This window comes from Salmo salar, chromosome ssa24, assembly GCF_905237065.1.
Source record: "Salmo salar chromosome ssa24, Ssal_v3.1, whole genome shotgun sequence".
NCBI lineage: Eukaryota > Metazoa > Chordata > Actinopteri > Salmoniformes > Salmonidae > Salmo > Salmo salar.
The window spans coordinates 19,493,393-19,508,548 of NC_059465.1; the positions used below are offsets into that span (position 1 = coordinate 19,493,393).

General features: G+C 39.9%; 1 protein-coding gene across 1 annotated transcript in view; it reads left to right on the plus strand.

Moving 5' to 3' along the window:
- The window catches only part of LOC106585610 (glycerol-3-phosphate acyltransferase 4), a 43,977-nt gene that overhangs the window by 22,456 nt on the left and 6,365 nt on the right, over positions 1–15,156 (plus strand). The window contains exons 5-11 of the mRNA XM_014172018.2: positions 7,644–7,718; positions 7,844–7,933; positions 9,582–9,675; positions 9,907–10,022; positions 10,605–10,660; positions 10,795–10,880; positions 13,171–13,299. Of these exons, the coding sequence (XP_014027493.1) occupies positions 7,644–7,718; positions 7,844–7,933; positions 9,582–9,675; positions 9,907–10,022; positions 10,605–10,660; positions 10,795–10,880; positions 13,171–13,299 (646 nt within the window). The remainder of the gene's footprint in view (positions 1–7,643; positions 7,719–7,843; positions 7,934–9,581; positions 9,676–9,906; positions 10,023–10,604; positions 10,661–10,794; positions 10,881–13,170; positions 13,300–15,156) is intronic.

Genomic DNA, 15,156 nt, shown 5'->3' on the forward strand with positions numbered 1-15,156 from the left:
GACAATATAATATTTTACCAATGTTTTCTAATTTTAATTATTTAATTTGTGACGCTGACTTGACTGCCGGTTATTGGAGGGAAACGATTTCCTCAACATCAATGCCATAGTAAAACGCTGTTTTTGGATATAAATATGAACTTGATAGAACTAAAAATGCATGCATTGTCTAACATAATGTCCTAGGAGTGTCATCTGATGGAGATTGTAAAAGGTTAGTGCATCATTTTAGCTGGTTTTATGGTTTTGGTGACCCTGTCTTTGACTTGACAAAACATTACACACAACTCTTGTAAATGTACTGTCCTAACATACTCTAAATTTATGCTTTCGCCGTAAAACCTTTTTGAAATCGTAAAACGTGGTTAGATTAAGGAGATGTTTATCTTTCAAATGGTGTAAAATAGTTGTATTTTTGAAAAATTTGAATTTTGACATTTATTTGGATTCAAATTTGCCGCTCTTGAAATGCACCTGCTGTTGATGGAGTGCACCACGGGTGGCACGCTAGCGTCCCACCTAGCCCATAGAGGTTAATCACATACGTTTCACAATATTTTGATGTAAACCCCATAATTAAGAAGTGTACACAACCAAAGACACAGTAATGAGTGTTTCCTGTCCTTCATGAGATCACCAAATAAAACACACTCATCATGACTGTCCCTTAACCTCTTATGGCTAGGGGGCAGTATTTTCACAGCTGGATAAAAAACGTACCCGATTTAATCTGGTTACTAATCCTACCCAGTAACTAGAATATGCATATACTTATTATATATGGATAGAAAACACCCTAAAGTTTGTAAAACTGTTTGAATGGCGTCTGTGAGTATAACAGAACTCAAATGGCAGGTCAAAACCTGAGAGATTCCTTTACAGGAAGTGGCCTGTCTGACCATTTCTGGAACTTCTTTGCCATCTCTATCTTTTACAAAGGATCTCTGCTCTAACGTGACACTTCCTACGTCGTCCATAGGCGCTCAGAGCCCGGGAAAAAACAGAATGTCGTCATCCCAGCCCCAGGCTGAAACACATTATCGCCTTTCTCAAGTGGCCGATCAAGGGACTGTGGGCTTAGGCGCGTGACCTGGCCGCCCCCGTCTTTGTGATTTTTTCCTCTGTTTGCCGAAAAGGAGATTCCCGGTCGGAATATTATCGCTTTTCTACGAGAAAAATGGCATAAAAATAGATTTTAAACAGCGGTTGACATGCTTCGAACTACGGTAATGGAATATTTAGAATTTTTTTGTCACGAATTGCGCCATGCGCGCGACCCTTCTTTACCATTCGGATAGTGTCTGGGACGCACGAACAAAACGTCGCTATTCGGATATAACAATGGATTATTTTGGACCAACCCAACATTTGTTATTGAAGTGGCAGTCCTGGGAGTGCATTCTGACGAAGACAACAAAAGGTAATCAAACTTTTATAATAGTAAATCTGATATTTGTGAGTGCTAAACTTGCCGGGTGTGTAAATAGCTAGCCCGTGATGCCTGGGCTATGTACTTAGAATATTGCAAAATGTGCTTTCACCAAAAAGCTATTTTAAAATCGGACATATCGAGTGCATAGAGGAGTTCTGTATCTATAATTCTTAAAATAATTGTTATGCTTTTTGTGAACGTTTATCGTGAGTAATTTAGTAAATTGTTAGCGAATTCCTCCGGAAGATTGCGGGGGGTATGCTAGTTCTGAACGTCACATGCTAATGTAAAAAGCTGTTTTTTTTATATAAATATGAACTTGATTGAACAAAACATGCATGTATTGTATAACATAATGTCCTAGGTGTGGCATCTGATGAAGATCATCAAAGGTTAGTGCTGCATTTAGCTGTCTTCTGGGTTTTTGTGACATTATATGCTAGCTTGAAAAATAGGTGTCTGATTATTTCTGGCTTGGTACTCTACTGACATAATCGAATGTTTTGCTTTCGCTGTAAAGCCTTTTTGAAATCGGACAGTGTGGTTAGATAAAGGAGAGTCTTGTCTTTAAAATGCTGTGAAATAGTCATATGTTTGAAAAATTGAAGTTTTTGTATTTTTGAGGAATTTGTAATTCGCGCCACGCCTATCATTGGATATTGGAGCAGGTGTTCCGCTAGCGGAACGTCTAGATGTAAGAGGTTATTAACCTCTCTGGGGTATGTGGGACACACTATTCAACAGCCAGTGAAATAGCAGGGCGCCAAATTCAAAACAACAAAAATCTCATAATTCAAATTTCTCAAACATACAACTATTATATCCCATTTTAAAGATACACTTCTCGTTAATCCAACCACGTTGTCCGATTTCTAAAAGGCTCTACGGCGAAAGCATAACATTAGATTATGTTAGGACAGCGCCGAGACAAGAAAAACCACACAGCTATTTTCCAAGCAAGGAGAGGTGTCACAAAAAACAGAAATACAGCTAAAATGAATCACTAACCTTTGATGATCTTCATCAGATGGCACTCATAGAACTTCATGTTACACAATACATATATGTTTTGCTCGATAAAGTTCAGATTTATATCCAAAAACCCCATTTTACATTGGCGTATAATGTTCTGAAAACTTCCGGTGAATGAGCACATCAATTTACAGAAATACTCATCATAAACGTTGATAAAATATTAAACTGTTATTCAAAGAATTATAGATACACTTCTCCTTAATGCAACTGCTGTGTCAGATTTCAAAAAAGCTTTACAGCGTACGGCGCTCAGTCACAAAACAAAACCCCCCATTTTGTGGGGTCAACAAAACTCAGAAATAGCATTATAAATATTCACTTACCTTTGATGATCTTCATCGGAATGCACTCCCAGGAATCCCAGTTCCACAATAAATTTTCATTTGTTTCGATAAAGTCCATCCTTTATGTCCAAATACCTCCTTTTTGTTCGCGTGTTCAGTCAAGTAATCCAAATCCACTGTGCTCGCGCAGTTAGTTCAGACGAATAGTCAAAAAAGTTATATTACAGTTTGTAGAGACATGTCAAACGATGTATAGAATCAATCTTTAGGATGTTTTTATCATAAATCTTCCATAATATTCCAACCGGACGATTCCTTTGTCTTCAAAAAAGACAAGGAACACAGTTAACTCTCACGGGAGCGTGCGCCACTGAGCTCATGTCATTTTCTCAGTCATCTGATTCCAATGGCTCTTATTCTCTCCCCATTCACAGTAGAAGTATGAAACAACGTTCTAAAGACTGTTGACATCTAGTGGAAGCCTTAGGAAGTGCAAAATGACCCCATTGACACTGTATACTGGATAGGGAATCACTTGAAAAACTACAAACCTCAGATTTCCACACTTCCTGGTTGGATTTTCTCTCAGGTTTTTGCCTGCCATATGAGTTCTGTATTACTCACATACATCATTCAAACAGTTTTAGAAACTTCAGAGTGTTTTCTACCCAAATCTACTAATAATATGCATATCTTAGCTTCTGGGACTGAGTAGCAGGCAGTTTACTCTGGGCACCTTCTTCATCCGGACGTCAAAATACCGACCCCTACCCCGATGAAGTTAAGTGTCCACGGACCACTCCCACATTCTCAAAAATATAAATATTGTTTAATTATTCAAAGTTTTGATGTCCAAGGGTCTCTCTGTGTTCCACAGTTTACATTCCATCGAACACTACAGAGCATAGGGGCAGCATATTTTATGACCGACTATAAAACAGCCGACTTCCCGCTCTCCCCCTCTACGAGAGAGAGCACACTGTAGAGCGGAGCCACTAACCTGATCCTTCAGATCGTCACAGGAGAGTTATGACAACAGATTCCACCGGTCTAATGTCCATTGCTTGTGTTTCTTAGACCAAAGAAGTCTTTTCTTCTAATTGGTGTCCTTTAGTAGTGGTTTCATTGCAGCGATTCAACCATGAAGGTCTGATTCACGTTGTCTCCTTTGAACAGTTGTTGTAGAGTTGTCTGTTACTTGAACTCTGTGAAGCATTTATTTGGGCTGCATTTTCTGAGGCTGGTAACTCTAATGAACTTATCCTCTGCAACAGAGGTAACTCTGGGTCTTCCTTTCCTGTGGCGGTCCTCATGAGAGCCAGTTTCATCATAGCACTTGATGGTGTTTGCGACTGCACTTGACATTTTCCGGATTGACTGACCTTAATGTCTTAAAGTAATGATTGATTGTGGTTTCTCTTTGCTTATATGAGCTGTTCTTGGTCATACTTGGTCTTTTACCAAATAAGGCTATCTTCTGTATACCACCACTTCTTTGTCACAACACAACTGATTGGCTCAAACGCATTAAGAAGGAAAGAAATTCCACAAATTAACTTTTAACAAGGCACACCTGTTAATTGAAATGCATTCCAGATTACTACCTCATGAGGCCGGTTGAGAGAATGCCAAGAGTGTGCAAAGCTTTCATCAAGGAAGAATCTAAAATCTAAAATATATTTTGATTTGTTTAACACTTTTTTAGGTACTACATGATTCCATATGTGTTATTTCATAGTTTTGATTTCTTCACTATTATTCTACAATGTAGAAATAAAGAAAAACCCTTGAAAGAGTAGGCGTGTACAAACTTTTGATTGGTACTTTATATATATTTTATACTGAACAAAAATATAAATGCAACATGTAAAGTGTTGGTCCCAGGTTTCATGTGCACAAATTTGTTTACATCCCTGTTAGTGAGCATTTCTCCTTTGCCAAGATAATCCATCCACCTGAGGTGTGGCATATCAAGAAGCTGATTAAACAGCATGATCATTACTAGGGATGCACGATATATCGGTGAACATATCGGAATCGGACGATATTAGCTAAAAATGCCAACATCAGTATCGGCCCGATATCTGGTTTAACGCCGATGTTAAAAACCGATGTCAAAGCTACTGTGCATACCTATATAACGTAGGTACGTGACGTAATGACGCCACGTAGAATTTTGCGCTACACATACAACACAGCATTCCTAACCTAGCCCACAATGTCTGCTGTGTGGATCAAGCAGTCAACAAGTCGAACAGTCATTTGAAAGAGTAATAACATTTCAGCGAGACAACTCAAAGGAGAAATCCATTAATGCCAAGATAATGGAATTCATTGGCCTTGACAATCAACCATTTTTTGTCGTGGGTGATGTTGGCTTTCGCCGACTGGTCGAACATCGGTACACACTACCAAGTGCACTATTTTTCAGATGTTGCCCTACCGGAGTTGCACAGTAATGGCGTCACTGCTATTAGCTTCACGACATACATACTATGGAACGCTGTTTGGGTCTTTGCGTGTCAAAAAAGATACAGTAGCACTGTCAAAGCTGTACAAAAAAGTCTGCAAACACTGGCCACGAACGATGTGCTTACAATACGGCGTTGGTAATAAAGCATCATTTGTTTGACCTCAACTTCTGGGGTAGTTAGCTTTAGCTCGGTACCTAGCTAGCACCAATACAACCAGCCTGAAAGCAATGACCAGTAGAAACTGCAGTCATTTTCATTATTCTTAGCAATGATTTAGGAATCCTTGTAAGTATTAGCTAGGTTGCCACTTGTTGTTCAACTATTGAAATTGAACTTAAGTTCATGAAAATAAATAGCTAGCCAGCTACTTAACCCTGTTGCCGAGAGCTAACATTATAAGCAGCCAGCTAGCTTCATCTGGCTAGTGAGGCTCGACCGGACCGGGTTATGTGTTGTGAAGCTGGCCACAATAAGGAATAGGCACAATAGTTGACTTTGTGGTTAGCCTTCAAAATAAAACTATTTAATCGACAGTGATGCAAATGAATACAAATAGTAGAATTATGCCATACTTTTATTTTGAAGGCTAACCGCAAAGTCAACTATTGTGGCTAATCCTTTTTGTGGCTAGCTTCACATAGATGGGTCCGACCACCATTAATCAAATAAGAACTGTCTTATAAATTAGGGTTATTTTAGATGATGACACCTAGCTATATAGTTAGCTAGCTAACTATAGCTACTGATACAGATTGTCGTTTTGCTATGTTTTTGCTGAAGAACATTGTTTGCATCCATGAGCTAGCTAGCATTTTTTATGACCAGCACTGTAGGTGCACGAGACAACTTTACCAGCATCATAGCATACGTATCGATGAATCGTTGTGACATTTGAAATACGAGTGAGTGTAATCAATGTGTAATAACTACGTAAAAAATTAATAAACGTGTTAAATTATTATGTGACGTGCAGTCATATTCAGGTCCTGATTGGTCAACAAGCTTATTTGACACGTCAAATAGTGTTATTTGACGTGTATCTTTTTTGACACACAAAGACCCAAACGGCGTTCCATAGAAATCCTGGTTGAGAATGAAACGACTGAACAAATGAACAAAAAAACAGCACAGCAAGTAAGTGAAAGACATAGGTTTTGATTATGTTTTACTGGTAATGGGAACATATGTAAATGCCAACAAAATAACTTTTCGGTTAGTGTGGTGTGTAACCTTTATTTAACTAGGCAAGTCAGTTAAGAACAAATTATTATTTTATTATTTACAATGACGGCCCGGATGACGCTGGGCCAATTGTGTGCTGCCCTATGGGACTCCCAATCATGGCCGGATGTGATACAGCCTGAATTCGAACCAGGGACTGTTGTTACGCCTCTTGCACTGAGATGCAGTGCCTTAGACATTTTCGGAAGTTTTTCTGTTGTGCCCACAATCAGTTGAGACACAACATGCTCTTGAATACAGATCAGGTGTCATGTTTTGGCTGATAAATGTACTAAAATGGGAATAAAATAGAAATTTCTACTTTCAATTGGTACTACTAAGATGGTTGGAGGTCCACACATCAAAGAATGTGTGGACTGTTTTAAATGATACTGTCAATTCTCCATAGGAAACCTATTGAAATAATATAGATAATAGAATAAACATGACTATTTAAGTTGGCATTTGACATTGGGGTGACCAGCAGCCATCTTTGTGGTAGTATTTAGAAGTTACAATTTCAAATCAATTTACATTTCAATGGTATACCAGCCAAATGGCAGTGGTCTGAAGGGATAGGTCCATTATATGAATTATATTTCTATGATTGAAATGACATCCACTGTATTCAAGAGCATGTTGTGTCTCAAGAAATGGCGGGCACAACACAAAAACCAAAGATGATATAATGTAGGGTCTAAGCAACAACACAAAAATCGGAATTTACGCGTTTTAGATAACTGACGTTGATGGTTAAAACGTTTCATAGTTTGTATAAAAAAACGGTATTAAATTATAAAATAGTTTGACAACCCTGTTTGTAAGCTTTTAACTTATATAAAAATATTTTATATATTTTCCATGATGAAGACATGGATGTCTCATGGTATGGTGGGGTATTCAAAATGGACCAACTTTGAGCATCTTTATCTCCTGAATGTTTTGGCATTGTGGTCCAAAAAGTAACTTTCTGAACACTTCTTCCATGGGCAAACTTGTATGGAAGGTTTTGTTTAAATCAAAAGGGATGCAGTCAAAAAGTGATTGCATTCAAGAGTGAAAGCACTGCCAGCTGTCAGTTTAGAAACCTTGAATAGGCCTATACTCGGTGTGTTCAGTGATATGCACAGACGTCTATGAATAGACAGGGTTGTATGGGCTGTGTTTGACTGGAGCTCTGTGTGTGTTCTCTGACAGGGTAACTCTTGCCTTCACCGGGGTGGGTCTTCTGGTCGTACTCACCTCCATCATCGGGTTTCTTCCAAATGGGAGGTAAGACAGGATTTCTCATAATTGTAACACTTTCCTTATTACCTGAGTAGTAACATTGTAATTAGGGTAGGAACAACATAGTAAGTGTTGAGACTCAGGCCCTGTTTTCTGTGTTTTTCCTGAAGGATGAAGAACTTCCTCAGTGAGCAGGTGCATCTGATGTGTTACCGGATCTGTGTAAGAGCTCTCACTGCCATCATCACCTACCACGACAGGTAAGCAGCAGAAACGGCACTCAACACACAGAATATTAATGCAAAACACATGGAAAGCATTATTAGGAACGACATGCACTATGTACCTTTGTTGAAAGACGAACACTATTGGTCTGTGTACTACAACCCACATCAATAAATCAGTTTGAATTCTTGAGCAATGAGTGGAGTAGTCGCTGAGAGCCAGTAGCAATCTACATTCATGTCCACTGTGCTGAGCAGAGTCCGCTTAGGTGGAGTTCAAAAGCCTGTAGCCACGACCGCCCGGCGCCCACACACACAAAGCAAGGGCTGCTCCAACAAGGCCATCACATTCCATTTAGGTCTGGGATAGAGTACCCTTAGAGGCATCCAGCACAAACTGCTGCCCTGGACTTTACCAGGCTAGGTGTCACCAAAGGGAACAGGGGCAGAGAAACATGCAAATCCATCATTGTTCAGGCATTAACACCCACAGTGTGATAGTCTGTGCTGTGGGAGAACAGTCCAGGCACAGCTCAGCAGGAAGTAGTACTGGAAGTTAATCGGACTAATTATATTTACCCAGACTCTACACTACACCACTCTACCCTAGACAGTTTATGCTACAGTGGACATTCCCTTTGACATGATGCAGGCAGTTTTCTGTCAGGTTCAAATATTCTCTGATGATGAATTTGTATTGATCCTCAGTTGTTGTGGTGCGAGACACTGCCCCCAGACCTGTCTTGATGTGTTGATTTGAATAACTGCTGTAGAGCACCGCCTTTACAAAACCACTAGTCACATGTTTGTTTGACAAAGCCCTTACTAGCCAATGCTGATTCAAACGAGATAAGGTAAAGAAGAACATTTGAGGAAATGTTGCAAAACGGAAACGTCTCTATCATATTGAAAAAATACAGTCCTTCTCATCCCCAACTCTAGGTCAGAGAGGGAACTTGTCATATGAACTTGTCAAGATACTCTTTGTTTTGCAGTTTAAAAAAAGAAAAAAGAATGAGTCGTCATAGTCAGGGAGTGTAATTAAAGAATAGGCCTACTCATTCAAATAAACCGTTAAGTCCAGGACCAGAAGGGTTAGGCTAATCTCTGTCTGTGAAATTGTCCCTCAGAGCAAATGTTTTGAAAGACTTATCCATTGGGATAAAAATAACTGATCATAAACTAAAGACGTTTCTAATAGGTGATAGACGTTTACTAATAATAATAATAGACAATTCTTTATAGGAATGTGGTGTGTTCAGTATGAATTATGTCTCGTCTTGCTCTGCCTGTTAGCCCTGAAGGAATCTACATGTAGTGCTGGGCCTGTTACACCATGTGCCTCTCTCTAGTCTGGGTGGGGCTAAAAATACAGAAGTGGTGTAAGATGGGCTCTCTCTTTTGGTAACACGATCAGCAACATTATCTCCTCGGAATTTGGGCTCCTACCAGAGTCCAGCATGCTCAGGGGGTCTGGCTTTGAACTCCAACATCATTAGCCTCCTCCCACTTTCATGTTAATTAGGGAGAGGTGAAGGAGAGGGCGTTGAGTTTCTCCCTCAAACCCATTAGGACTACATTTTCCATAATCTACTGAGTTGTTAGGCTCTAGCTTACACTGGAATAGTAATTTCCTGATACTCATCCTGTTCCCCTCTGTCCGTCTCTCTCTCGATCCTCCCAGTGAAAACAAGCCCAAGAATGGAGGGATCTGTGTGGCCAACCACACCTCACCCATCGATGTCATCATCCTGGCAAGCGATGGCTGCTATGCAATGGTAAGGCCCAACACCCATGATAAATGGCACAGCAGTCAAACACAAGGCTACCTACTACAGCACTGAATTACTGAATGATATGTGTCATAATTATAAAGTTATTGGTGTGCTACTACCATAAAACAAACTTTTAGACAGCTGAAGCAAACACTCCAATTCTTTGAGATCTGAGACCTGTATCATCAGATGTTTGTTAAACCACACCTGTATGTGTGTCTGTTTGTGTTCCAGGTTGGGCAAATCCATGGAGGTTTGATGGGCGTGATCCAGAAGTCTATGGTGAAAGCCTGCCCACATATTTGGTTTGAACGCTCTGAAGTCAAAGACCGGCATCTAGTGGCCAAAAGGTAGTAATGCATATGTGCACTTTGTTTAATTCATTTTAGCTGGAAGTCTCTCAGCTGTAGTCTGGCTGATACTAAACTCAAAGTCCTTTTGACTTCAGAGTCTGGGGAGGCTGTTTAAAGTTGTCCACGATGCGTTGATAACGAAGCTGTGCTTTTACTGGTTGGTTCTCCTTTGTGTCTTTCTCACTTAAACACACACATGTACAACCACACACAACTGTTGGATTTTCAAATCCAAATAACCACCCAGAAAATAATTGTTTTGTTGAGAGAACCAATCAAAGCTTGCTTTATTTCTGAGTGAATATTGCACCAACAAACCAAACTCCTGTCCAGACAGGTGGGGCACAGCACTCCTTCGCTGTGTACCACATGGGTCGCGTCAGCCAGACTAACTCAGCTGTACCTTAGCAGAGACATTTAAAGAACTTAAATGGATAATTGACAACTTTCAATTAAAGGTTACTGTGACAAAGAGGTTTTGATTGACTTTATATGGGGATTAGTGTTTGTGTATTGATAAATCTAGTTAAACTGGATTGAATCAATGTACTGTAAACGTACAAATATATATTGTTGCAGATTGAGTGATCATGTAGAAGACAAAACTAAACTGCCTATTCTCATTTTCCCTGAAGGTGAGTAGTTTTAGTTTTTTTCCTTACTGCTTTGAACATTACTACAGTAGTTTCTATTACTGGCTTTTTACTGTTACTCTTACCTTAATATCATTTCCTATCCCCATTTGTAAACACTAACCGTTTCCCCATAGGCACCTGCATCAACAACACTTCAGTAATGATGTTTAAAAAGGGCAGCTTTGAGATTGGCTCTACAGTCTACCCTGTGGCCATCAAGGTGAGAGTAGATCTCTATCTCGCTCGTGTGTGTGTGTGTGTGTGTGTGTGTGTGTGTGTGTGTGTGTGTGTGTGTGTGTGTGTGTGTGTGTGTGTGTGTGTGTGTGTGTGTGTGTGTGTGTGTGTGTGTGTGTGTGTGTGTGTGTGTGTGTGTGTGTGTGTGTGTTATTGTCAAGAAAATAACTGTCGGTCTCACTGTAATTGATCTTTAATTAACATAAACACATTTAGCATCTCCTGGCTTCCACACAAGCCACTGATGCAGACCTATGGAACATCTAAGTTTTAAAAAGTCTAATAAATCAATTTAATATAGCCTTCACCTTCACAATAAATCCATTATTTATTGTAGACAGGTCTAAAGAAGCATGATATGAAGAAAATGTAGTCTATTTCAGAAGAACAGAATAGCATCCTCTGAGTTGTCCTTATGTTAGGTCCTGATCTGGCCATGCCAAATGGCTGTGGACTACACTAGTTCATTTAGCAGACAAGATTTGTTTAGAATTCCGTGGCATTATTTTATAGTATGAAGAATACAATTGAACAAAGCTGAATAAAATAGAAAAATATTTTCTCCAAACGATTTGGGGGAGTGTGCCCATTCAGCTATTCTGTGTTAAGGGGTTAACAAAGAAATAAGTACTCCTATATGCTTAATTTAGAGTTATTAATATAACTTTAGTTGTTCTACAAACGTTGGCCTATATGTTTAGATTTTTAATACATTTTAAGGCTGCATGATGCATGACTAATGATGATTTGAAAAAAGTCGCTTGGAAGGCATGAGCTCTGCTTAGTTTTTTTGCGCCGGTTGTACACACTACATCAGTCTGTCATTCAATTTGACAAGCACTTGATAATGCCCAGAATTTCAGGGTGGCATCCCCTTTGTGTGCCCGTAATGCATCCTAAAAAAATCCATGCCTTTTGCGGCCAGTGGCCATTGTGCGCTTCTCCCTGACTGCTGAGCTCTCTGAATCACCTCTAACTCACATGGCTCTCCATCACATGATCGGGTCTTTCTCACAGGCTACAAGTGAAGACAGACACATCGGGGATGCAACTGTGCGCATCCTTATCCAATTCCAAGGTGCATATTGAAGATATTGGAAGAACTCTCCACATTTACTTTTCGTTAGCCAACAAGATGAGTAGGCCTAACGAACAGCAAAAGCACTAGCCTATGTCAATCTACTATCCCCATAGTACAAAAATCGATGCAACAGATCAGAATATTTAGCTTAAAATGTTGATAAACTATTAGGCTATTTCTTCACATTATAAGCGTAGCAATGCTCACGTGGTAGTAGGCTAAAAGTGCAAATGTCCCATTAGTGGAAAACGCCATTATCAAAAGTGACCGCAAATGCAACTATTCATGTAATGCTTTTATTATAAAGGTGAATTTTTATGGTGAAAATGATCTTTCCCAAACTTGAAACTCACGTGCTGCTTATGTATGCCAGTTAGACTCTATGCCCGTTGTAAAGCAGATTAATGTGCTTAATTTTAAGAAGTTATTTGGCCACTTTAGTTGTGATACAAACCTTATCAAAACATATAGGCCTATGAGCAGGCTACATGAGGTGTGCGACTATGATTAGAAAAAGTCACACAAAAAAAGGCATTGTTTCTTATGCTGGGCATCATTCACGAGTGAGAATATATAATTCACAAGTGATAGGCTAATATTGTCACTTATCAGACTATTCTTGATTTAATCTGGTCTTTACATATACTAAATAATATATATGTGAAATTTGTTGTGATTTAGAATGGACCATTATCATATATGGAAACGGGCGGCGGGAAAAAATACATGTCATCTATGCACTCAAATAGCGAATGGAGGATGCTTTTCGCGTGCTTCATTTTCATGCCAGCCAGGAAGGCTATACTCCTGTTGTAAATATAAGCAATGTGCTTAATATTAGGAAAGTTGAGAAATAGATATAGTAGGCCTAGCCTATACAAAGCTAATGAGTGCTGAGTACCAGGCAGTTAGCAAGTTTGGTAGGCTACTAATGACCATCAGTAGCATCAGAGCTTGAAGAAGCCTAATTACCTTGGCTAAATGGTCACATGGAATTTGACTGCCTTCATGAGTCGTGACCGCCGGTGTGGCGGTAATACGGTCACCGCAACAGCCTTATGTATGTATGTATGTATGTATGTATGTATGTATGTATGTATGTGTGTGCATGTGTGCATGTACATGGGTGGTGTGTTTTCCCCTCTGTCTTCCAATATTAATCAGTATTAAGTTCCTGTCCCTCCGGTCCCAACAGTACGACCCCCGCTTTGGAGATGCCTTCTGGAACAGCAGCCAGTTTGGGATGGTCAACTACCTGCTGAGGATGATGAGCAGCTGGGCCATTGTGTGCAGTGTGTGGTACCTGCCACCCATGACCAGAGAGGTTAGTTTGGGAAAAACCTCACCTTTTTATTTTAAAATCTATTTTTCTCAGAAATATCACTGACAGGTTGGAGGATAGCTGTGACATTGATTCAACACCCTAACAGGCTGACCACACCGCTCGCGTCGTGTGCGCAAGCGTTGCAAAATAAATGTACGAATCTTATGTTATTCAATTATTGCACCCACACTGCTCGCGCGCGACAACGAGCATCTGCGTTGCCAAGGGCTAAAATAGAAGTAATTCCTATTTCTGACGCAGATCGCGCTGCAAGTCCTGCCTCTCCCATCTCCTCATTGGTTTATAGAAGCAGGTACCCACGTGCCATCTCCTCATTGGTTATACCCACGTGGGTGATTGAAAGACGAACTGTGTTGCCGGTCGGTGTAGTAATACTATGAAAGTTTAGATGCCAATCACCATATAAGTTCAAAGATGAAAAAGCCTGGAAGGAGAAGAGATGACTAGAAATTATTCGGTTGACCGTTTTATGTGTGGATTAATTGTCGGAGTAGAGGACCTTGTGCATTTCAGGTAAAATAACAACTCAGTGTTTATATCAGGACAAATTAGCTAGCAAGTGCAAGCTAACTAGCTAAATTGCCATAAATGTTTAATGCTTTTCGACCTTTCCCCAAATGAATGTAATTGGTTCAGAGTTTGTTTTGATATTTTAACCTGTGTGTCGTGATCGCGTTTGGTGTAGGGGGACAAAATAAATGTATGCACGATGGCGCACACGCGCAGCCGGTTTGGGTTCCGTCTAAGAGCTTATGTTTTTTCCTGGCCATTGTGCATTGTTTGATGGCAGTTAAATTATATTTTATTAGCACGCTCTAGCCCCAGTGAAGTTAATACTGTCAATATTTTAGAAGGTGTAGTCAAGCTAACCTCCCTGAAGTTAGCTGTTTCGTGTGGATAATATTAGTACCATTGCACAGCCTCTCATTTCAATCCACCAGTGTTATTAATATTGAATGGATGCATATGATGCACTCCTTTCTTTGACCTCATCTTGGCATGATTTACCTAGGACATGCTCATGTCACCCAGAGTTTGCATTTCTGATGCAAATAAATCCTGGTTTGAGTCGGTTTTCAAATCAGCATTCACCTCCTTTAATATTTAAGGTTGAGATGGCCTCTCCCAGCTTCCACCACTGATTTAAGGAAATGTGATTCAAAGCAGTATTTTGAGAGGCTAGTATGGCTGCCTCCTTTAGACATGCAGGCTTATACACTTGCTGGTTTGTCTCATGTTGGGTTGTCTTTCAAATAAAATGTTATTTGTCACATGCGCCTAATACAACAGGTTTAGACCTTACCTTGAAATGCTAACTTACAAGCCCTTAACCAATAATGCAGTTCAAGAAATAGAGTTAACCTCTCTAGGGTAGGGGGCAGTATTTGCACGGCCGGATAAAAAACGTACCCGATTTAATCTGGTTATTACTACTGCCCAGAAACTAGAATATGCATATAATTGTTTGATTTGGATAGAAAACACCCTAAAGTTTCTAAAACTGTTTGAATGGTGTCTGTGAGTATAACAGAACTCATATGGCAGGCAAAAACCTGAGAAGATTCCTTACAGGAAGTGCCCTCTCTGACCATTTCTTGGCCTTCTACACTCTCTTTATTGAAAACTGAGGATCTCTGCTGTAACGTGACACTTCCTACGGCTCCCATAGGCTCTCAGAAGGCGGCAGAACGGTGAATGATGACTTTGCAGCCCATTGCTGAAAAACAGTAGCGCATTTGGATAGTGGTCGATCAGAGAACAATGAGACTGGGGGCGCGTGCACGAGCCGACACCATGTTTTTATTTTTTAGTCTTTGAACGAAAACAGGGTTTCCC